The sequence below is a fragment of the Artemia franciscana genome, unplaced genomic scaffold (genome assembly GCF_032884065.1).
Source record: "Artemia franciscana unplaced genomic scaffold, ASM3288406v1 Scaffold_1811, whole genome shotgun sequence".
Taxonomy (NCBI): Eukaryota; Metazoa; Arthropoda; class Branchiopoda; order Anostraca; family Artemiidae; genus Artemia; species Artemia franciscana.
The window spans coordinates 12,197-35,771 of NW_027062968.1; the positions used below are offsets into that span (position 1 = coordinate 12,197).

Here is a 23,575-nt window from a genome sequence, read left to right on the forward strand (position 1 = left end):
GGCGTGTCAGGGAGTGCACAAACTGACTTGATAAAGTCGTTTCCCCAGATTCGACCATCTGGGGGGCTAAAGGGAGAGAAAAAATTCGAAAAAATTAGGTATTTATAACTTACGAGTGGGTGATCGGATCTTAATGAATTTTGGTATTTAGAAGGACATCGTGACTCAGAGCGCTTATTTTGAATCCCGATCGGCATTAAGCCTCTGATTTTCCTTTTAAATCAATCTATTGGTCCTTAGAATTTTGTTAGAGCTCATACCATATGAGCTCTTGGCTCTTAGCTCTTCTTGCCTCGTCACAAGTGCTCTTAGCTATTGTTATGATGGAAATTATAAGTAATTAGAGAAAAGAACTTGTAAAAAGTTTATATTGAGAGGCTTAGTTTTCCTTCTAAGCTTTGGCATCCAAGAATATATCAATATTTATTCATTTTATGTAAATATTCGAATTTATACAGGAAATGTAAATTTCTGGATGCAATTACGAAAAAAGACCGATTAAGTAAAAAAACAGGCCATCATATACTATATACATACCATGAGATCGGCATTTGTGTTATCCAGAACATGCTGAAGAAGTTTGCTCTGTCTGATCTGAGAAAAGCCGGTTTGTCTGTCTATAATCGGATATAACTAGCTTAGTCTTAGTTATAAAACAATGATGCAGGTATATTTAATTAAATATTTCATATATAGAGTTAGTTAGGTATTTAATATAATGCGTTCTGGCCAACCTGCTTTCCATAATTCTTTTTTGTAGTTTCCATAATTTTGCTGCTAAAGTCTTATATTTTCATATTTTGGTACATTTCATTGTGAATAACCTAACTTCACTTCTTGAGCGTGTTCTGGATAATACACAAGAACCATAAAACCTTTGCCAACGTCAAATTTCTATTTCAGAGAACTAACCTTGATATCAATTTTATCAAAAGGAATTGTCCTCAGTACACCCAGCTCAGCGCCCTCTACGTCCAGGCTAAAATAATCCACAACTGTTTGGTTCAAGGCTAAGAGAATTGAATACAGAGGAAAACACTGGACTTGAACCTCTCCTCGTTTTACCGACCTGTTATCCTGGTTCTTTGCTATTCGGCCTTGATTTCTTCGCATCTCAAAGGTTACCTGAAGGTAAAAAAAGGAAGATTAGATAAAATTAAGTCGTCAAAACAAAGCAACCAGTACCTGAGCAACGAGTAACCTACCCAGGAATTTTTTTCAGGGGGAGGGGCAATAATAATTATATTTCGGTGGGGTTGGGGACGGAACAAGTGTTGAATAAGAAGTGCCCAAAAATTCAAGCAAATTCAGAATTGGCGAGTCTGGGTGGGGGGGGGGGTGTAGGTCCCGGTGACGTCTTTCCTGCGTACGCCCCCTTCAGCAACGCCTTTTACATGCACATAAGATTAAATCTAAAAATGTAAAATGGGGTATGAATATCTTTATGAGTTGAAGCTAGGTGTAGGTATATGTCCATACATGCGCAATGCACCTTTACACTAATGGATCGAAAACTATACATTTTTGGATATATATTATACTTTTCAGTAGGAGAAACATGGGCTAATCTGTTCTTTAGTAAATGCATTATACCTGAAATTTTCCTAAAAGTTACATCAAAACAAAGTGATCCGTATGCAAAATACAACATCAGAAATTTGCCAGGGCCAAATGACCGAGTTTCCACCCGAGCGAAACGAGGACCATTCTCGATGCCCAAAGGCCCGATCTGGCTCCCCAGTGAAGCGAGGGCCATTCGGAAGGCCGAAGACTCGACCAACCATCTGACCAAAACAAAACATCATTAAAAAGCTTCCGTCACACCATGATGAGGAAATGCTCCTTTTGTCAACTACCTCCACTCCCTTTACTAGCACGGAATTGTGACCCAAACAAATTAATTTCTTTTCCTCAGGCAGGAATCAGACCTTCTGCCCTTGTACATGGGCCATTACTTTGCTAGAATGGATTTGGGTTGTTGATCTTCAATTTATCAGGCAGAACTCTGCATTCAATCCTAGCGAACAAGATTTCACAGACTCTTTCGCTTCTCTCCCGTCAATTTGATTTTTTGTGTTGGCATCTCGGGCCTTCCTTATATATAAAGAGGAATGCTCCTAAATGAAAAGTCATGTAAAATAGAAAACAAAAAATGAAATAAAAAAAAAACAAATAATTATTTCCCATGTCTTTTGACTAGTTATAAGCCCACTATGTGGGGTTTTCTCACTTTTCTCCGGTTGTTTTTCTTGCTAATGTTAATGGCTTGAATCATTGACCATCACAAAGGGCGCTGACTTCACTTATTAACCTAGCACATTCAATCCTCATAAACAGACCTCACTTCGGTTGGGTCCAACTCAAGCCTTTGGCCCTTTATGAATGAGACGCCACAGGATTTAGTTTACCTCCCTCCACTGGCTATGGTTGGTAGCTCGTGTCTTTAGCTCTCGTAACATTTCTCTTGTGGCTCCCTTAAAAACAGAGGAATCGAGTCTTGTCTCTTTACGTTTTGTTTTTAAAGGTCGAATTACTTGAAAGTCAAAATGTGTACTGAGTCTTGTACTCAGAATTAAGAAAGGAAACATTTTATGGCCAATACATACCTTACTGGGATAGGGTTTAATGCTAAGGCAGGCAGGTACCGACCATGCTTTCCGATTTTTTGTCTCCAACTCTCTGTAATTAGAAGGATCAGCTTCAATAAGGACACCTTCCCAACCCAAAAAACGCTCCATATAAAGGGTATTTGATCTTGTTTCACCATCTAAAGCTCCACATTCAACGAAAAAGCCTTTTTTCTGAAAAAAAAACGTCTTTTTAGAACATGCCAGTTATCTGCGACTTGAAGGAATAGTCCAAAGAGTAGGAGAAACTGATAACAGAAGTAGTTTTGGTGTTGACAAGGTTTTCCCTGGAGATTAGAGAAGAAGAAAAAGGTGTTTCTAGGCAACTTTTTCTCTGGAAGAAGAAGGTCCTTTGTAAATTATCTTAGTGAAGGGCCCCTTTCCATGAGATTCATATTATTTATTTTATGTTGCATATTATATTCTCATCACTTTATTTATTCGATTTTTTTATTTGTGCGAAGTTCTTACAGTACTCAGCAGAATCAGAAAAATTCAAACCAATCGTATTTTAATTTATCAAAATTTCAATATAAAGTATAATTTAAACACGATACAACGTGAAATTTGCTGAAAGTAGGCAGACTGTTTTAAGCTGTTTGTATTGATTATAAAATAGTTAGGGTTAGATTAGTGCGATTGACATTGTTAGTTTAAAAACAAATGAACATACATATATCTATTGCGTTCTTAGGGCATAACCAATTTGTTTAAGCAATGGGCCGTAGCCAGGCCACAGATCCACAGCCTTAATTCAGAAGGGGCGATAGTGCCATGAGGGAAGAGTGGAACGTCACCCCTCCATATAGAATGTTTGAGATAAGTGAATTAAGGCTGAGTTTACTATCGACGCAACGAAAAGTTAAAGCTAAGTGTTTTAATAGGACCGTTCAAGACGAACCGGATCACGTTGATCCAAGTGGATCACGCTGCCGCTTGCGCAAGGCAACGGGAAATTTCGTCGAGGTTGACATTGCCAATAACCGTAAATTTCCGTGTTGCCAATCAGAGGCGACCTTAGTCAAAGGGAAGATTACACACTTGTTGCCTTTTGCATTTGGTTTCAAAGCTGCTAGCCCAGACTCCATTCACCACAGATTGCCCGGCATTCATGATGCCCAAGGGGTTGTTCGACAGTCGACAGTTTTATGTTGAATGGAAGATTTATTGCCAATTATCTTATTCGTGATTTTGAAGACAACTCTTGACTCACCTCTCTTCACAACTTCTTGCACATGCACTGCTTTCCACTCAAGCAAGTTCTCAAATCATTTCTGGCACTATTGTTCATGATTTTATCGGCGGCTCTGTATTTTTCGTTACTGAAGGTTTGGCAGTCGGGGATTGCCTACGATAAGATATGCTTCTACCTTTTTCCTTTTGTCTATTTGGTCCCATGTTTGGTCAGACATCCACTGGCCTTTTGGGCTCGTGCAATAGCAAATGGTATTATTAGCGCATCGTGAAAGCAGAGATTTATTCTTTCCCAAACTTACTCACTGTCGGCATCATCTGGTAAAGACAGGGTTCAAATCTATTTGGACCTCCAACTTGCTTGAATTCTCTCATTTGCAGTTTCTCCGAGTCGAAGACTGAGTTTGAGGGGGGCCTTTTTTTCATTTTTAGTTCTTTTTCATTTGAGGCAGACTATTGCTACCATTTGATCATGGTTTAAGGCAACGTCAGCTCCTCTGTAGCACCTTATATAATGTAGGCCTGACCTTCTCTTCTTGTTCTAGAGACAGAGTTGAATCTGGTTTCGAGCATGACCGCCGGGAAATTTCCATGAGTAGTTGTGTATATTCCAGTGAGAAAACACGGTTGTCCTCTATTTTCATTTTGTTGACCCAGGCCATGCTTATCGACAACTTGTGGGAAGAACAATGAGTTGTTCCCTGCTTTTGCGTTGACGACTCCTAGAAAACATGCTAGGTCATGCCGTGGTGTGTCTTTGGCTACGGAATTGAATGCTCTATAGAATTTATCTTTTAATTCGTCGAGGGCGCTACTGGTAGGTATGTAGCAAACTATAACTGACATTTTCGCATGTTCACCTATGAAGTGGAGTTTCAGGATTCAAGGCGATACTAGCGTCCACTGCAGTAGAGCTCGAGAGGTTTGATTTGCAATCATGAAGGCAACTCCGAATTCACATCTCTCTTGGGATCCGTGATTGACAATAGTCACATTTTGTCCACTTTATTTAACCCAGAACCTAGCCATCAAGCCTTAAACAGAGCCATAAGGTCAAGATCGTAATCTTGCAGAGTTCTGAGCACTTGCCCAGCCTTGGGAGTGTGAAATACTGCGCAGACATTACACGAACCAAATCCAAGGTGTTGTTTCGCGTTCATAAATCTTGTCCTTGGGCTTGCGATTGTCATCATCAAAAAGAGGGTCGATCTGAGGCTCAATATGGTGTTTCAGTTGCAGCAATATGTTTCTACAAGGGCAGGCCCTCGAAGTCCATGATGCGGGTTGCAACCCCAGCAGAAAAACCCTCTCATTTTATTGCGCTCTACCGTACATGCTTGTAATTTATTTTTTATTTGTCGTCGATGTTTTGAAAAATAAAGAAAACTGTTCAAAATACATGCAACGCAAATGCCACAATAGGCTTTCGAACTTTTATGGTTAACTCTTGTTCGTGTTCGTTTTGAGCTCTCGAATATTCAATTTATTTTTTTTTTCATTTTAAGATTTGTTTATTCATCTATAACCGTGTCTGTTAACTTTATGTTTATTATGATCATTTATTTTAATTTCTGCTCATTTTTGGTTTCATTTATTCTTTAAAAGTAATTTCTGGTCGCTTTGAATTTAATTATTATATAGGACTTTGTTTCCGCTGGTCTTGAGTTTAATATGGTTCTTTACTTTTTGACAAACTTCTTTTTATGGCAAGTCTTTTTTAATTAATTTCAAAAAAGAGCTTCCAAAGTCTAAAAAACATTGCTGGATCAAAAAACATATAATATTGGAATAACCCGAACAAAACATTAAAATAGCATTAAAACCTAAAATGGGGATATGCATAGTCTTGCTGAAAACTTTATTAAGAAAAAAAAAAAGAAAAAAAAAAGAAGAAAAAACTGAAAGAACGACATTCATTCTTAATGCACTGACTATGATATTATGACAACTTCCAAATTTTTGAAGCTACAATCTTGTCTTTGAAAAAAGGTATTTTGACCTTAAACAACCAATATGCTCTCGTTCAAAATCATGACAAACAAAAATGTAAAGAGGAGAAGGTAATCTTCACAAAATTTTAGGAACAAACATTGACAAACTTGAACAACTTCCATTGACAAACTTCGTCTTATGGAAAGTCATTTTTAATCAAACAGGTCGTGGTAACGAACTGTAGTAAGGAGCGACCCGGCTCAATAGTAGCCGAAACTCTAAAAAACTAAATTTTAATACCAATAGTTACATCAAAAGAAATGCATTTTTCAGAAATGCAAAAAGAAGTTACGTATATTTATTAATAATAAAAACGTTCGTAAAAAATAAAAAGTTCTAGTTGCCTTTTTAAGTAACCAAATATTGGAGGGGAATTAGGTTTCCTCCCCCACCCCCTTTTTTGTATCAAAATCTTCAGATCAAAACCATGAAAAGGACATTCAACCGAAAAAAATAATACACAAATTTCGTTTTAATTATTCATATGCTGTGAGCCAAAATCAAAACATGCATTGATTTAAAAACGTTCAGAAATTAAATTAAAAAACAAGTTCTTTTTAACTGCAATTAAGGAGCGACTTTAAAACTTGAAACGAACATAAATTATGCCGTATATGAAAGGGGCTGTCCCCTCCTCAACCCCTTGCTCTTTATGCTAAAGTTTTCTATTGTTTTAAAAAGTAGAGTTGAGAGAAAGAGTCAAACTTTTGCATAAAGAGCCAGGCGTTGAGGATGGGACAACCCCTTTCAAATACGAAATAATTTCTGTTCGCTTTAAGTTTTAATGTCACTCCTTACTTGCAGTTAAGAAAACTTGTTTTTTATTTAATTAATTTCGAAAATGAGCTTCCTAACTCTAGAAAACGGTGCCGGATTGAAAAAAAATGTATAACACTGGAATAACAAAAAACAAAACAATTAACAGCATTAAAACCTAAAATTGGGACACGTATAGTCTTGCTGAAAACTCAATGCTTTAATTTTAAAAAATATGAAAGAACTCGATTCGTTCTTAATGCACTGATATGAAGTAAAACTTCCAAATTTTTGAAGCTAATATCTTGTCTTTAGAAAAAAGGTGTTTTGACCTTAGACAACCAATATTTTATGTTTTCGTTCAAAATAATGACAAATAAAATTCAAAGTGGGGATGGTAATCTTCACAAAAATTTGATCGCTCTGCAAACAAATTAAGTATAATTCCAGAAGCAGACATACCCCTCTCACTTTTTATAAACAATCAACTTACATTTCTATATAACCTTCAAACTTGTGGATTAATGAATGTTTTAAACTATTTCCTATAAAACAAATCTTATGGATGTATTTGGTATTAACTCATCAGGAAATAATACATATATGTACAAAAAAGAAGAACATACCTTGTTTTTCAAAATTTGAATCAGAAGCTGTGCTTGTCCCATTGATGGATTCTTTAAATTGGGTGCATTGAGGTTGTATGCATCATTTGATTTTGTATTTAAAAAGCCATTTCTGATGCATTCTAATACATACTGGTCGTTCATTAATATATTGGCATTGTTAATCAAATCTATAATCGAAAACATCTACTAGTAAGAACAATAAAGCATCACATAAGTACTTCCTATAAGTAATTGCAAGTATGTAAACTAACTAACTAACTAACTATATATATATATATATATATATACTAGCTGTTGGGGTGGCGCTTCGCGCCACCCCAACACCTAGTTGGTGGGGGCGCTTCGCGCCCCCCCCAAGCCCCCCCACGCGCGTAAGTCGTTACGCGCCATATTAGTTACGCGCCATATTAGTTACGCGCCATTGTAGTTGTGTCCCTATGTCCCACCTGTGAATATAGATATATATATATATATATATATATATATATATATATATATATATATATATATGTTTTTAACTACGTAAAACTTGCGAATATACAACATTCTTTGCTGTCCCATTGTCTGTGCATATAAATAGATTGTCAGGTTTACCGACTCTTGAACATGCAACATATAATGGTCCATGGGAAAACAATCCGTATTCAGATCTATACCTCATGATTCTAATGATTACCCTTGAGCTTTGTTGATGGTGATTGCTAATCGACCATTCCCTGAGTCGCCATCGTCATTTATATATCCCCCTGTGCACCCCGGCGTCCCGTTTGTAGTTATGTCCCTGTGTCCCGGTCGTCATTTATATTCCCTGTGTCCCGGTCGTCATTTGTGTCCCGGTGTTCCAGTCTGTGATTTCTCTTTGAGTGTCCCGGGCGTCATTTATATTCCTTGTGTCCCGGTGTCCCGGTCGTTATTTATATCCCCCTGTGCCCCCCGGCGTCCCCATTGTAGTTGTGTCCCTGTGTCCCGGTCGTCATTTATATTCCCTGTGTCCCGGTCGTCATTTGTATCCCGGTGTCCCGGTCTGTATATACATTCGTTTTTTAGTTTTGTTTTTCTCCTTTATTTTTTTCCTTTTTTCTTTTTTTTCTTTTTTAGTTTATTTAGATTTTTTAGTTTTTTTATTAGTTTTTAGTTTTTTTGTAGTTTTTACCATTTTTTTAGTTTTTTTAGTTTTTTTTTTTTACTTATGTCCTGGTCGTCATTTATACTCCCTGTGTCCCGGTCGTCATTTGTGTCTCGGTGCTTTGTTGATTGCTAATTTATATTATATTTATATTTTTTATATTTATTAATATTTTTTTAGTTTTCTTTTTCTCTTATTTTTCAGTTTTTTCCATTTTTTTAGTTTTTTCTTTTTTAGTTTTTAGTTTTTTACCTTTTTTTAGTTTTTTTAGTTTTTTTAGTTTTTTTAGTTTTTTAGCTTTTTTAGTTTTTTTATTAGTTTTTAGTTTTTTTTTTAGTTTTTGCCTTTTTTTAGTTTTTTCAGTTTTTTTTTAGTTTTTTACCTTTTTTTAGTTTTTTTTTAGTTTTTTAGCTTTTTTAGTTTTTTTTTCTTTTTAGTTTTTTTTGTAGTTTTTACCTTTTTTAGTTTTTTTTCTTCTTTTGTATTAGTGTGAAATAATTCAGACGTCATATGCGGACAAACACGACGTCACTCGACAGACAGACAGACAGACATAACCCACAAACAACTTATTTTTATATATATTTATTCATATTTTTTTAGTTTTCTTTTTCTCTTTTATTTTTCAGTTTTTTCCTTTTTTTTAGTTTTTTTCTTTTTTAGTTTTTAGTTTTTTTTAGTTTTTTACCTTTTTTTAGTTTTTTTTAGTTTTTTTAGTTTTTTAGCTTTTTTAGTTTTTTTATTAGTTTTTATTTTTTTTGTAGTTTTTGCCTTTTTTTTATTTTTTTCAGTTTTTTTTTTAGTTATTAGATTTTTACCTTTTTTTAGTTTTTTTTAGTTTTTTAGCTTTTTTAGTTTTTTTTTCTTTTTAGTTTTTTTTTGTAGTTTTTACCTTTTTTAGTTTTTTTCTTCTTTTGTATTAGTGTGAAATAATTCAGACGTCATATGCGGACAAACATGACGTCACCTGATCCACACACAGATCCACACACAGACAACTTATTTTTATATATATAGATATATATAACAAAGACGCCTACATGAATAAGAAAACCCCTACATCCTCTGGGGCATGATCTGTAAATAATACAACTTGCCAATTGTTTACACATGGGTTTATAATGGGAAAAGAGAGGCTTGTTTGATCTTGAGTGCACAATTCGCTTGAAAATTTAAGGAACTATTACAGGAAATGTGGATCAGACATTTTATTATAGAAGAAGGGCATAGGGAGCCAAAAAACCTCGTGTCCTAGATCAGGTTGAACTTGAAAATCTAATTTCTTGCCCCAAAAGAAAAAACTAAAGCACTAAAATAATGTTTCGCGATATAGTACCTCCCCTCCAAATATATGGAAACCAAAAGAGGGCCAATTTTTTTTCCAATCAGCTCAAAACTTGAAGTTGCCATGATCTAAGGGAACCCTAATTCAGACAAAAAATTGGAAAAAATCGCTTTCTAGGTCAGTTCCAAATAAACCAACAACATCCCTTGTGTACTGATTTATCTTTCTCAGATTTTGGTCTATTTTTCCTTGTTTGGCAAGGGTTCTTGTATTGAGGGTACCAACTAACAGAGTTGTTTTTGGCAATACAATGGCTTCCAGGTTTGTAGTTATTATATTTGGGTGGTTCATATTTGTCACATTGTTGGTTGCCCCATGTATGGTAGCTCTTAGTGTATGGCCTTTGTTGGTTATCTAGGATGCAGTATCACTGGTTTTCAGATTTAATCCCTTTTACATAATAATCAATACAAGTAAAGAAAAGTTTTCTTGCCTGGTTTTCATATTTAATTGCTTTTACATATTCGTCATTATAAGTAAAGATGAGTTATCTTGCCTGGTTTCAGGAGAACCATGAGCGACTTCTCTCTGTCCTTAGCAGGAAGCAACCGTACCTACTACCAATAATGTGCCCTTATTTCATCCTGCAACACCAGTAATTTGACCCATTATTGAGAGAAGGTCTGTGACTGGTGGGCATTTCCATTTGCCAGTGGACCCTGCCCTGTGCAAATCAGAGGGCCCTCCCACCTCCTCCGACAGAATTTATGATTCCTAGATGAGGATGCTCAAGCTATGTTTAAGGACACCTAGAGACTGGGCCCCCCTTCAAAGGTTGCTTCCTACCCTCGAGGTATCCTGCAATAGGTAATAGATACTGCTATTGATGAGCAAATAAATCCTATGACAAACAAAAAATAAAATGAATAACTAAGTTACTGAAATTGAACTTAATTGAACATTTACTCGAAATTACTAAAAATGAATATTTACTAAGTTACTAGTAATTAAAATGAATAACAAACAGAAATCACCATGAACAGAAGTGGGATACTACACCCTTAGCCTTTGATTTTTCAGAGCATCAGTTGTATTATGTTGCAAAAAATATATTTTTTAAACATTTCCTCTTTTATAACTATTAAATAAAAAAATTAGAAATTGCCAAGACAACCAGAAATTCATATTATTCTTTATTAAACAATCAGTCTAATATTCATCCATTCTTTCAAGTAATCTTGATTATTTTGGTGATTTTCTTTGTTAATATTTTGACACACCAGCTGTTTGGAGAGTATGAGGGAGGATAGAGAGTACCACTCTTATTTGTAAACTTTGATTAGCCTTGGGATATTATTTTTTATGGTCTTGTTGCTGACATCTACAAGAAAAAAACAAGAGCTAAGAACTTATATGGCACTTGTGACAACGTCGGAGGAGCCAAGAGCTCATATGGTATGAGCTCTAGCAAAATTCCAAGAATCAATAGATTGATTTAAAAGGAAAATCAGAGGCTTAATGCCAGTCGGGATTTAAAATCAGAGCTCTAAGTCACGAGGCCCTTCTAAATATCAAAATTCATAAAGATCCGATCACCCACTCGCAAGTTAAAAATACCACAATTTTTCAAATTTTTACTCTCCATTCAGCCCTCCAGATGGTCGAATCGGGGAAAACGACTTTATCAAGTCAATTTGTGCAGCTCCATGACACGCCTACCAATTTTCATCGTCCCCTAACTCCCCCAAACAGAGCAGATCCAGCCCAGTTACGTCAATCACATATCTACGGAATTTACTTATTCTACCCACCAAGTTTCATCCCAATCTCTCCACTCTAAGCGTTTTCCAAGATTTCCAGTTTCCCCCTCCAACTCCCCCCAATGTCAGCAGATCTGGTCCGGATTTGTAATAAGAGCTCTGAGACATGACTTCCTTCTAAATATCAAATTTCATTAAGATATGGTCTCCCGTTCTTAAGTTAAAAATACCTCAATTTTCTAATTTTCCAAATTAACAGCCCCCAGCTCCCCCAAAGAGATTGGATCCGTTCCAAATTATGTCAATCACGTATCTATTGCTTGGTCTTATTCTTCCCATCAGGTGTGATCCTGATCCCTCCACTCTAGGCGTTTTCCAAGATTTCTGTTTCCCCCCTCCAACCCTCTTTGTCACCGAATCCAATTCGAATTGAAATAGAGCATCTGATACATAAAATTCTTGTATATATCAAGTTTCATTAAGATCCGATCACCCATTCGTAAGATATTTCAATTTTCACGTTTTCCGAGAATTCCTGTTTCCCCTCTGACACCCCTCCAATGTCACCGGATCTGGTCGGAATTTAAAATGAGAGTTCTAAAGCAAAAGATCCTTCTACATATAAAATTTCATTAAAATTTGATTTCCCATTCGTTAGTTACAAATACCTCTTTTTTTCTAATTTTTCAGAACTACCCCCCCCCCTAACTCCATCAAAGAGAGCAGATCCGGTCCAGTTATGTCAGTCACGTATCTTGGACTTGTGCTTATTTTTTCCACCAAGTTTCATCCTGATCTTTCCACTTTAAGCATTTTCCAAGATTTCCGGTACCCCCCTCCTCCCAATGACACTGGATCCAGTCAGGATTTATAATAAGATATCTGAGTTATGAGACCCTTCCAAATATTAAATTTCATTAAGATCATACGATCACTCCTTTATAAGTTAAAAATACCTCATTTTTTCTTATTTTTCAGAATTAACCCCTCAACTCCCCCAAAGAGAGCGGATCCATTCCGGTTATTTAAATCACGTATCTAGGACTTGTGCTTATTTTTCCCACCAAGTTTCATCTCAATAACTCCGCTCTATGCGTTTTCCAAGATTTCAGGTTTCCCCCACTCCCCCAATGTCACTGGATCCGGTCGGGATTTTAAATAAGAGCTCTAAGACATGATATCCTTCCAAACATCAAAATTTCACTAAGATCCTATCACTTCTTCGTAAGTTAAAAATACCTCATTTTTTTAATTTTTCAGAACTAACCTCACCCCCCCCCCCCGCCGAACTCCCCCAAAGAGAGCGAATCCGTTCCGGTTATGTCAATCACGTATCTAGGATTTGTACTTATTTTTCCCAACATGTTTCATCCCAATCCCTGCACTCCAAGCGTTTTCCAAGATTTTAGGCCCCCCCCAAATCCCCCCAATGTCACCGGATCCGATCGTGATTTAAACTAAGAGCGCTGAGACACAATATCCTTCCAAACATCAAATTTCATTAAGATCTGATCACCCGTTCGTAAGTTAAAAATACCTCTTTTTTTCTAATTTTTCCAATCTACCCCCCCCCCAGATGATCAAATCGGGGAAACGACAATTTCTAATTTAATCTGGTCTGGTTCCTGATACGCCTGCCAAATTTCATCGCCCTACCTTACCTGGAAGTGCCTAAACTAGCAAAACCAGGACAGTCAGACCAACTGACCAACAGAATTTACGATTACCATATGTCACTTGTCAGATACCAAGTGCCATAAAAATACTCCACTCTAAATATAAATTGCTTTCAATAAAGTGCAAATGATTGTATCAGATTAACGACGCTTCTTGACTACTAAGGTCCCTGCGTCGGCCCAGCAGTGCATTGCTGCAGCATTATTCGATCTCTGGGTTCCGTATTACCAAGCTAAGGTCAAACCCACTGCGCCACCACAGGACAAAGTGCAAATGATACTCTGGACCTTTGAAGATTTAAAAAAAAGCTTCAAAGTTTTGAATAACAATTCCGATTACTTGAGAAGCACTTAAAAGCTTAGTAGGATTTTCTTTTTAACAGGATAGCTTAGGGCTGGCAAGCTTTGATTTTATTAGTACTATCTTGATAGTTCTTGAAAACTTGATAGTTTTACCAATACTATCTTATGAACATCTTACCAGCTATTACCTGTTTTTGAGGGTTTTTTGGTTACTGGCTGAGAACATCTAATAAGCAATTCATAAGTGGACAGTAATGTTTGTATATAGACATTTAATATTTTTTTTAAATCTTTACTAAACGCATTTGAATAAAAAATGAAAGAGAGACTATATGGTAACATCTATGGGCTCTTCTAAAGAAAATACTCTAATAATAAAACAGAAGTACCATTCGGTTCCCTAATCAATGTTTTTTCTAAATACAATGGTTGATAACTATGATAAAACATGCCCCCCCCCCCCCTAATAAGGTCAGTAAGCCCTAGGCTATATATAAAACTACAAGAAACACAAATAATAATAGACCCTTACTTTATTATATGTATAGTGTTTATATTGAAACAAATGTTAATTTCCCTCCATTTCCAATAATAATATTTAATTTTCTAAATATCATATTTATCTAACTATCTTTATTCTTTTGCAATGATACAATGTTGCTGACTTGATTGAGAATAAAATGCCAATTGACATAAAGATATAATCGTTCAAGCAAAAATAAAACAATATTTACAATATTGCAATATTTACAATACAGCATGCCTCATAATGTCACAGGAGATGGGATACAATTGATATGGCAGTGAACATTATATTTGGGAGGGAATTGATTAAGGAATCAAATGGAGTAAATTTTGAGATGATTCTATTCATTACATAGGGACAAGTTGAGCAAAGTAATTGATGCCTGTTTTGCTCTTTTTTTAAATATAAAAATCATTTCACTTGTAATTTACACTGAATGTTACCAGGACTTGGTGTCACTTTAGGATCTTATTCAAGGACTATAAAGTTGATTTGTGAGAGAAATCTATATAAATAAAAATGTACTGTCTGTCCGTCTATTAGACTATCTCCTATAAAAAAGAAAAAAAAAAACTAAAAATAAGAAAAAAACTGAAAAAAGGAAAAAAGGAAAAAAAGGACAACAGGTTTTAATTTTTTTTACATTTTCTCTGTCACTCTATATTAATCAAGTATTCAAAAATACAATCTGTGTTAACAGTTACAACAGTACATTGGCTTTGATGCTCTCTTTCAAATTTGAAGGATGTGTGTTCAAGTCACTTTGTAGTAATCTATACATATATATATATATATATATATATATATATATATATATATATATATCTATATGTGTGGATGTGTGGATGGATGTGTCAGGTGACGTCACCTGAAAAAACTGGATTAGGTGACGTCAAAACTGAAAAAACTAAAAAAAGGCAAAAACTACAAAAAAAACTAAAAACTAATAAAAAAAATAAAAAAGCTAAAAAACTAAAAAAACTATAAAGGTAAAAACCAATAAAAAACTAAAAAAAAAACTGAAAAAACTAAAAAAAGGCAAAAACTACAAAAAAAAACTAAAAACTAATAAAAAAAGTAAAAAAGCTAAAAAACTAAAAAAACTAAAAAAACTAAAAAAAGGTAAAAAACTAAAAAAAATAAAAAATAAAAAAAAACTAAAAAAAAGGAAAAAACTGAAAAATAAGCTAAAATAAAGGTAAAAACCAATAAAAAACTAAAAAAAAAAAGGAAAAAACTAATAAATGACGACACTCAAAGAGAAAGCGACCAGGACAAAAAACTAAAAAAAAAGGCAAAAACTACAAAAAAACTAAAAACTAATAAAAAAAATAAAAAAGCTAAAAAACTAAAAAAACTAAAAAAAGGTAAAAAACTAAAAAAACTAAAAACTAAAAAAAAACTAAAAAAGGTAAAAACTAAAAGAACTAAAAAAGAAAAAAATAAATGACGACACTCAAAGAGAAAGCGACCAGGACAAAAGGAATGTTCGATTAGCAATCAACAAAGCACCGGGACACAGGGAGTATAAATGACGACCAGGACACAAGTAAAAAAAAAAATTAACAAAACTAAAAAGAAGGTAAAAACTACAAAAAAACTAAAAAGAAAAAAAAACTAAAAACTAATAAAAAAACTAAAAAATCTAAAAATCTAAATAAACTAAAAAAGAAAAAAAAAGGAAAAAAATAAAGGAGAAAAACAAAACTAAAAAACGAATGTATATACAGACCGGTACACCGGGATACAAATGACGACCGGGACACAGGGAATGTAAATAACGACCGGGACACAGGGACACAACTACAACGGGGACACCGGGGGAAACAGGGGGATATAAATGACGACCGGGACAAAAAAACTAAAAAGAAATAAAAACTAAAAACTAATAAAAAAAACTAAAAAATCTAAAAATCTAAATAAGCTAAAAAAGAAAAAAAAAGGAAAAAAATAAAGGAGAAAAACAAAACTAAAAAACGAATGTATATACAGACCGGGACACCGGGATACAAATGATGACCGGGACCCGGGACACAGGGAATATAAATGACGACCGGGACACAGGGACACAACTACAACGGGGACACCGGGGGAAACAGGGGGATAACCTGACAATCTATTTATATGCAAAGACAATGGGACAGCAAAGAATGTTGTATATTCGCAAGTTTTACGTAGTTAAAACCATATATATATATATATATCTATATTCACAGGTGGGACATAGGGACACAACTACAATGGCGCGTAACTATTATGGCGCGTAACGACTTACGCGCGCGGGGGGGCTTGGGGGGGGCGCGAAGCGCCCCCACCAACTAGGTGTTGGGGTGGCGCGAAGCGCCACCCCAACAGCTAGTATATATATATATATATATATATATATATATATATATATATATATATATATATATATATATATATATATATATATAATATTTGTTTGTTTATTTGTTTGTCTCTTACACTATTTACAATCTATTATAAAAAAAAAACTAAAAAAGAAAAAAAATAAAAAAATGGAAAACTAAAAAAATAAAATTAAAAAATAAAAGAAAAACTAAAAAAAGAAAAAACAAAAATAAAAAAAATAAAAAACTAAAAAAGAAAAACCGAAAAAAGAGAAAAACTGAAAAAAAAAAGAAATCTATATATATAAAACCTTCTATATAAATAAAAATGTACTGTCTTTCCGTCTGTTACGCTATCTCCTATAAAAAAAAAAAAACTAAAAAAAAAACTACAAAAATTTTCTAAAAAAACTGAAAAAAAGGAAAAAAACCTAAAAAAAAAGGACAACAGATTTCAGTTCTTTTACATTTTCTCTATCACTCTATATTAATCAAGTATTAATAGTACAATCTGTATTAACAGTTACTGCAGTACATTGGCTTTGATGTTCTCTTTAAAATTTGAAGGATGTGAGTTCAAGCTACTTTGCAGTAATCTATAAATAGATAAAAAAAAACGAAAAAACTAAAAAAAACTAAAAAAAAACAAGAAAAAATCACTGTATATTAATCACATATTCAATAATACAATATGCATTAACCGTTACTGCAGTACATTGGCTTTGATGCTCTCTTTCGAATTTGAAGGTGTTACAACCTGTTACTGGGGTGCAAAAGAAAAATACTGACACCCCACGTGTTGCTGGCGCACCAAGCGTTGCACCACAGTAACGCGTGCCGACTGACTAGCTGACATTCCACGCGTTGCTATGGCGTGTAGCGCCACAGCAACATGTGGCAGGGGTCAGCTAGTAATTAATATATTTAGACAGAGTATAAAGAAAAGGCATTGATTAGGGTGAGATCCTTAGTGCTCGGACTAGTGTTGGGCAATATGTTAGTTAAATGATATAACAATGTATTGATATTTCCGATTTTGATATTTCTGATCAATTTTTGGCTCAGATTAACTTTAGGGCTCAGCAAAATTCAATAACAAAATTTGTAATTAATCAGTATTTTGCACACTTTTTTCAAATTTTTAATAAAATAAATAAACTTCCATTACATGAATGAACATTACAAAAAAAACTGATTTGGAATTAATCCAGCTCAGAATAAAGAAAATAAATGTCTGGCTATTTTTGGCTAAAACCCTGAGAATTGGTTCAGCGTTTCACTGATTAAATATATAAATCTTTTTTTCACCTGGATGTAAGGAGCAACATTCAAACTTAAAATGACAGAAATTTACCTTATATAAGAAGGATAGCCCCACCTCAATACCTTGCTCTTTGCACCAATTATTTTTATTTTAAAACTTCCTAACTCTAATTAAACAGCTCTTTTGTTTCAAGAGTTGTTATTAAATAATTGGGACAAAAAGTTAAAATCAATGTAAAGAGCAAAGTCTTGAGGAGAGGGAATCCACCCTCATATGTGGGGTATTATCTGTTTGTTTTAATGTTTTTCATTACTCTTAGCTGAAAAACTAGTTTTTTTTATTTATTATAAGATTCCCCTTTCCCAAGGGAATTTGATCTCTGTTGAAAATTCCCCATCAAAAAATTTATTGATGAATAAATTTATTATAAATTTTTTATAATATCAATTGTCCCGAAATTTTCGGGACAATTGATAATTGTCCTGAAACAAGTAATAACCTTGCGAACGAAAGTCAAAGCAAGGTCAATACTGTAAGAAGTCAACGGACGGCAGCTAAAATAGCAAATGAAAAAATCCATTCAATTTATAATTCATAACTTGGTTTCATTAACCTGTAAGATTTTGATTGGATTTGGGGTTGGGTGACCTGCTTTCGTATTGTTGCAAGTATTTATAATTTTCATTTTTAATAGATTCCCATTTATACACCAAATGTGGCAGAGGAAAGTTTCATTATATACAATTGCTTTAGTTTTATTCTAAAGTTATTACCATCAGTGCAGGAGTTTTGCTTTATAATGTGAGTTTGTTTCTAATTTATTTTATTGTTTATATTTATTTGTTGTGTTTTACTTGTCGTGGCATTTTATTTATAATGTCTTAAAAAAGTCTTGGTTTGTTGGTTTTGTTGGTTGGTTTTTAAAAATTGTTGGTTTTTAATTTTCTTCTTTTTTTCTGCTGAGAAAGGCTCCTGGACGTGGGGCCGAAATATTCGGAGTATTTTTATTTTTGTTAGCTAAACTTTAGTTTATACATTTTATTTTTGTTCACTGCTTTATAGAAATTAAACCCGTTTTTTCTTCAATCAATTTTTCGTGATGAAATTCCGTCTGGAAAATTGTTTTTAACATACTTTTGTTAGAAAAAAAAGACTTTTATTTTTAATGGTTTTTCCAATTATGCCAGAAATCCTCCCTCTGTGGAAAATTTTTCCTGGAAATTCTCCCCACCCAATGTCTCAATTGAAAGCTTCTCCTGCATAAAATTCCTCCATGTAGAATTTCTCCTGCAGAAAATTACCAACCCCACACAAATATCCCTCAGATAACTCTTAACTCCTTTGAAAATTTTACTCAGGCTATTTCCCCAGAATGTCTTAAAATATAAAATTGAATTGGCAAAGAGAAAGTATGTCAAATAAAATGAAATTTGCATAAGAATTCTGGTTCTTCTGTGTATAGTTTCCCTTTGAAAGTTCCTCCCCAGAAACCTTTCTTCTTGTGGAAAATTCCCCCACAGAAAAATCACCCACCCCAAAAATGTCTGTTTACTTCCCAATAACAAACACTAGACAAATTTCATAGCTTACAATGCTTTGTCCAGGGACTTGCAGGGCTGAGTCATCCCCAGAGGCCTGATTACTTTACTTTTCAAATATACTGACCAAAATGGCTATCTCAAAATTTTGATTGGATGATTTGGGAAAAAAAGAGTGTAGGAGTGAGGGGCAATCTAGTTGCCTTCTGATTGTTTTGGTCACAAAATGGGGGACTAGAGCTGTAATTTTCATTTGAGCAAGCCCTCTTCTGATCTTATATGACAATTGGTTTGATACAATCACTCTGGCAAAAAAAACAAAAGAATAAAAAAAAGCAACTTAACTAATAAACATATATCTGTTGTCTTTCTTCTAGCAAAAATTACAAAGTTTGCAGATGAAACTGGCAAAGTTTGCAGATGAAAACTAGAAACCCTTGCAGTATGGTTCTCCAATATGCCAAATCTGATGGTGGGATCTTTGTTAAGATACTGTGACTTTTTAGGGGCATTCCCACTCTATCTAAAACCAATTTCTATATAAATTGTTTATACAAATTTTCTCAGACTTGTAGTTTTGGATGGGTACGTAAAACTTGATGAATTTTCTATATCTGAAGTCAGCATAAAAAGCCAATTCATTTGATGTATCCATTGTTGTTATCAAGAGTCTGTGTTTTAGAGTTTCAGTTGTTATTGGGCCAAATTGCCTTACACACAGTTTGTACCATGAACTATTTTATTAGCTGATCAAGCTTGGAATCCATTTTAAGAAAGGATAAGAATTTTAATTACCATGAAATCCAATGAATTTTAACTACCATTTTAAGAAAGGATTGGGTTCGGTGGTGGGCATGGACACTAATTTTATGACAAGTTTGTACATGTATTTTGGAGACCCAAATTACAAGACTTCCATGACTTGAGTGGATCAGTTTTTCTTTGAAACTAAAGACTCCCTACTGAAAATCTAGAAAACATGATAGATGCAGCTACTGACAAAGCTTGCTTTGCATTGACTACTGAATATCTACCATATACTCCCTACAAACTGGCTTGATTCTGTAGTGGCTGAATCAAATGGACTGTGACAGCACTTGCATCTGCTTATAAAATTCAAGTAAGGCCCAATCCATGTCTCTTGCTATTTTACTCTCAACTTGGGGATGATTGTCATATACAATATACAATTTTTAAAAACAGGAATTGAGTCATGTGGCAATTGTGACGTGACCTAGAGTGTGATCTACACAAGGCCTATACACTTAGAAGATATTTTATGTAGCCAAGATTTTTGGAGGTTCTCGGCAACATTTGGGAATCCAAACACACTAAATATAGTTTGAGAACAGGCCTTTGTCCACTTTTGGACACAGCTGTGCATGCCATGTCTCAGTATACATAAATCAGTAGTTTGTACACATTATTATTCTTCTCAGCCATATGCAAAACAATTTCTGCTGAAATTCACCAGTAGATACCAGAAAAAGCCAAAATTATCTTGTTTTTAATATTGCTATTTAGGTCCTGATATTTGACACTGATATTGGGTGCAATACATCAATATCTAATATTGCCCAACACTAGCTCATATAATGCCTAATCTTTGATATATATCTTGATTAAAATGTATCTTTTGAAACATTGATAAAAGACTTCTAATCTTGGATATGATATGCATGGTTTAGATATACCTAGTTACAATTGGCTGATAATTAGGGCTATGCTTGCTAAAATTAGCTGACTACAGTCTTGGAAAACTTTGTTTTCAGTATCAAATTTAGAAAAAAGTTACCCTTACAGCTAAGTACATTTAAATACAATTATTCTGCTTTATAACTTTATCTTAGACTTCTTTTATTAAACTTTTAGTAAACTTTATCTTTATCTGGCTTAGACTAACTCTGCCTAAGATTGAGTCTGTCTGTAATCTAAATACAAGAATAAGTACATGGTTCTAGCTTAAAGACCCTTTGTCTAAGATTATACTGCATTTTCTAAGATAAGACTTAAGCTTAAAATGTGTTTAGGAATAGGCTTTAACAGACCATTGATACATTTTAAATAGCCTATTTAGGATTGTTTATGGACAAGATATTCAAACTAATCTTAATCTTATTGATTAAATTGGGACAAATCCAATAGAAACAAATCTTTTTCTATATGGTATAATAGATATTTTTGAATGAGTTAACTATTGACATAGTGAGAGGATTTGTGAATGTTGGGTACTTTACACAGTCAATGTTGGTATTACCTGAACAATTGTTTTGGGTCATGAAACTATTGTTAATAGATGCATTTTGACTTTTGAACATCTTTTCTCTCTTGCAAAACTACTATAAACTCACCATTATGGAGTTATTATATATTTTCACATTAGGGGGGGGGGGGGGGTAAAGCATAGCATACATTAAATACAGCAATGGTTAGTTTACATATTTAATACATGCTATGCTTCACCCCCATCTCCCTAATGTACAAATATATAGCCCATATTTGTTTCTAAACTAGGCTATTAAAGATTTGGATTTTAAATATCCAATCAATGAAAATGGAAATGATTGCATTTCTATATGTGTAAATACAAAAATATTTGAGGTAGCCTATATATATATATATGTAAATAAAGAAACTGTCTCCAAATTTACCTCAAATGGATTTAGATTACTCTTTTGCTATTATAATCTTTATTTCAGTAGAGCCAAGAGCCTAGTATGTTACTTATCATTCTCAAAAATAGATAATTAGGATAATTCCTGAAGGTTTAGTCTACCATCTCAAATAACTTCTAACACAGCAAAGGCCTTTTCACATAAAATATTATTCTAGGTCTACATGGCACACTAACTTATATATGTTCTATTGAATATAGGCTATAGCTTTTACCTATTTTGATAATAGCCTACATAAATACTCATGGCCAAAATAGTCAGTAAACTTTACCTAAATTGCATTCACTCTTTAATAGCTTACTGGTTACCATATTCAGATCTATGATGTTTAAGTTCAGCAGAAGCATGAAGACAGCAGAAATTGCTATTAAAAAATAAAACTTCTTGTTCATTATTTGTAGTTTAGCAACTTGAGGCTAAGAAAACAGAATAAGATAGGTTAAATATCCACAAATCTATCTAAGTGCATTAATCCTCAGTTTACAATAAAATGTCATTTTAAAGTCAATACAAGAAAATGCAATTTTGTCAAAAGACCAGTTTGCAACAAAAGTCAATATTAACTCATTTTCAAAACTTTTGCTACCAGCTATGCCATCTGTAAAATATAATCTAACATAGGTAAAAAAAAGGTAAAGGATACGGCATTAGACTTTACAGTCCGTACCGGCGGTGCTGATCTCCGTTTCTTGGCCCTTCAGCCAGGAAGTGCAATGGGGGGTTGGGGGCCAGCCATCCTGTGCTTTCGCACACCCTTCCTGTTTACCTTCCCCAGATTTCTCCAGGTACCCATTTAGAGCTGGATAAAAAAGATAAAGGATACGGCATTAGACTTTACAGTCCGTACCGGCGGTGCTGATCTCCGTTTCTTGGCCCTTCAGCCAGGAAGTGCAATGGGGGGTTGGGGGCCAGCCATCCTGCACTTTCGCACACCCTTCCTGTTTACCTTCCCCAGATTTCTCCAGGTACCCATTTAGAGCCGGGTCGACTCTGGCTAAGCTTACAGAGTCACGCCACTGACCCCCGTCCCAAAGTGAAGAATTGGGTACACTGGGATTCGAACCCGCGTCCTCTCAGACAAAGGATCCCAAATCCAGCGCACCAACCCACTCGGCCAGGACCTTGAAGCTCAAAACGAGCTTGTAACTTGCACCAACGCGTTACACTAAATCACAATGGAAATACGAGGCTGTGACTAGTAGCTGATAAAGAAAAGTTAAGAAGATTTGAGAGATGCTGGCTGATGATGACCTTAGAGGCAAGACAATTTATAGAAAAAAAAGTACAGCTTTTTCTTTTCAATATGATTAATTGTATTAAAACTTTTTTTGTCGTCTAAATGTTGGCTAACTGTTTTTGTTACGACGGGGAAAACAGAAATGTTGGCAAACAAAAATTATTCACAAAACATTCATGGAAATGTTAGAGAACAAATTTAAAGACCACAAGCATGAAAATAAGCAGTCCATACAAAAAATCAGGGACTGTTCATGGGACCGAGAGGATCGAAAAAAATTATGTGTTTAAGAGTATAGCAAATCTGACTAAGATTAGCAGTCCGAGATTTTGTAGATATATTGAAATCTGAACACCATATGAATATTAGTGTCTATTGTGCTTCTCAAGTGAGAGAAAATTTTAATCACAGGTCACAGTATTGAGGGCGACTATTGCACTGACGGCACTCCTTTTTTAAACGAAGAGAATTTCAGACAATCTTTGCATTATTATGAGATTAATTTTCAAATCAAAAGGTGAAAAACTGTTTTAAGTAAAAATTAAAGAGCTATATTCAACTTAATACCAATTGAAATAACTTAATAAAACAATTCGAACTCAAAACGAGTAGAAATTACAATAAAGAATAAATGAT

The 23,575-nt window shown here is 34.3% G+C and overlaps 1 protein-coding gene across 3 annotated transcripts; it reads right to left on the reverse strand.

Moving 5' to 3' along the window:
• Nucleotides 1-879: 879 nt before the first annotated feature.
• Nucleotides 880-22,288, reverse strand: LOC136042709 (protein Star-like). 3 transcript variants are annotated; one of them, XM_065727670.1, is made up of 4 exons: nucleotides 21,974-22,288; nucleotides 7,196-7,365; nucleotides 2,607-2,801; nucleotides 880-1,125 (listed from the first exon to the last, which is right to left on the reverse strand). In XM_065727670.1, the coding sequence occupies exons 1-4, from the start codon at nucleotides 22,092-22,094 to the stop codon at nucleotides 895-897; spliced, it is 717 nt and encodes a 238-aa protein (XP_065583742.1). In that variant the 5' UTR covers nucleotides 22,095-22,288; the 3' UTR covers nucleotides 880-894. The 3 variants fall into 3 exon arrangements, with proteins under 3 accessions (XP_065583742.1, XP_065583743.1, XP_065583744.1); XM_065727671.1 differs by lacking the exon at nucleotides 21,974-22,288 and adding an exon at nucleotides 21,917-21,937; XM_065727672.1 differs by lacking the exon at nucleotides 21,974-22,288 and adding an exon at nucleotides 21,379-21,399.
• Nucleotides 22,289-23,575: the final 1,287 nt, after the last annotated feature.

Coding starts and splice junctions, on each gene's coding strand:
- LOC136042709 (XM_065727670.1), bottom strand. CDS start 22,094: ATGAACAAGAAGTTTTATTTTTTAATAGCAATTTCTGCTGTCTTCATG. Junction 7,366..21,973: donor AAAGAGTGAATGCAATTTAG/GTAAAGTTTACT, acceptor TTTCGATTATAG/ATTTGATTAACAATGCCAAT. Junction 1,126..2,606: donor TTAAACCCTATCCCAGTAAG/GTATGTATTGGC, acceptor TTTTACCTTCAG/GTAACCTTTGAGATGCGAAG.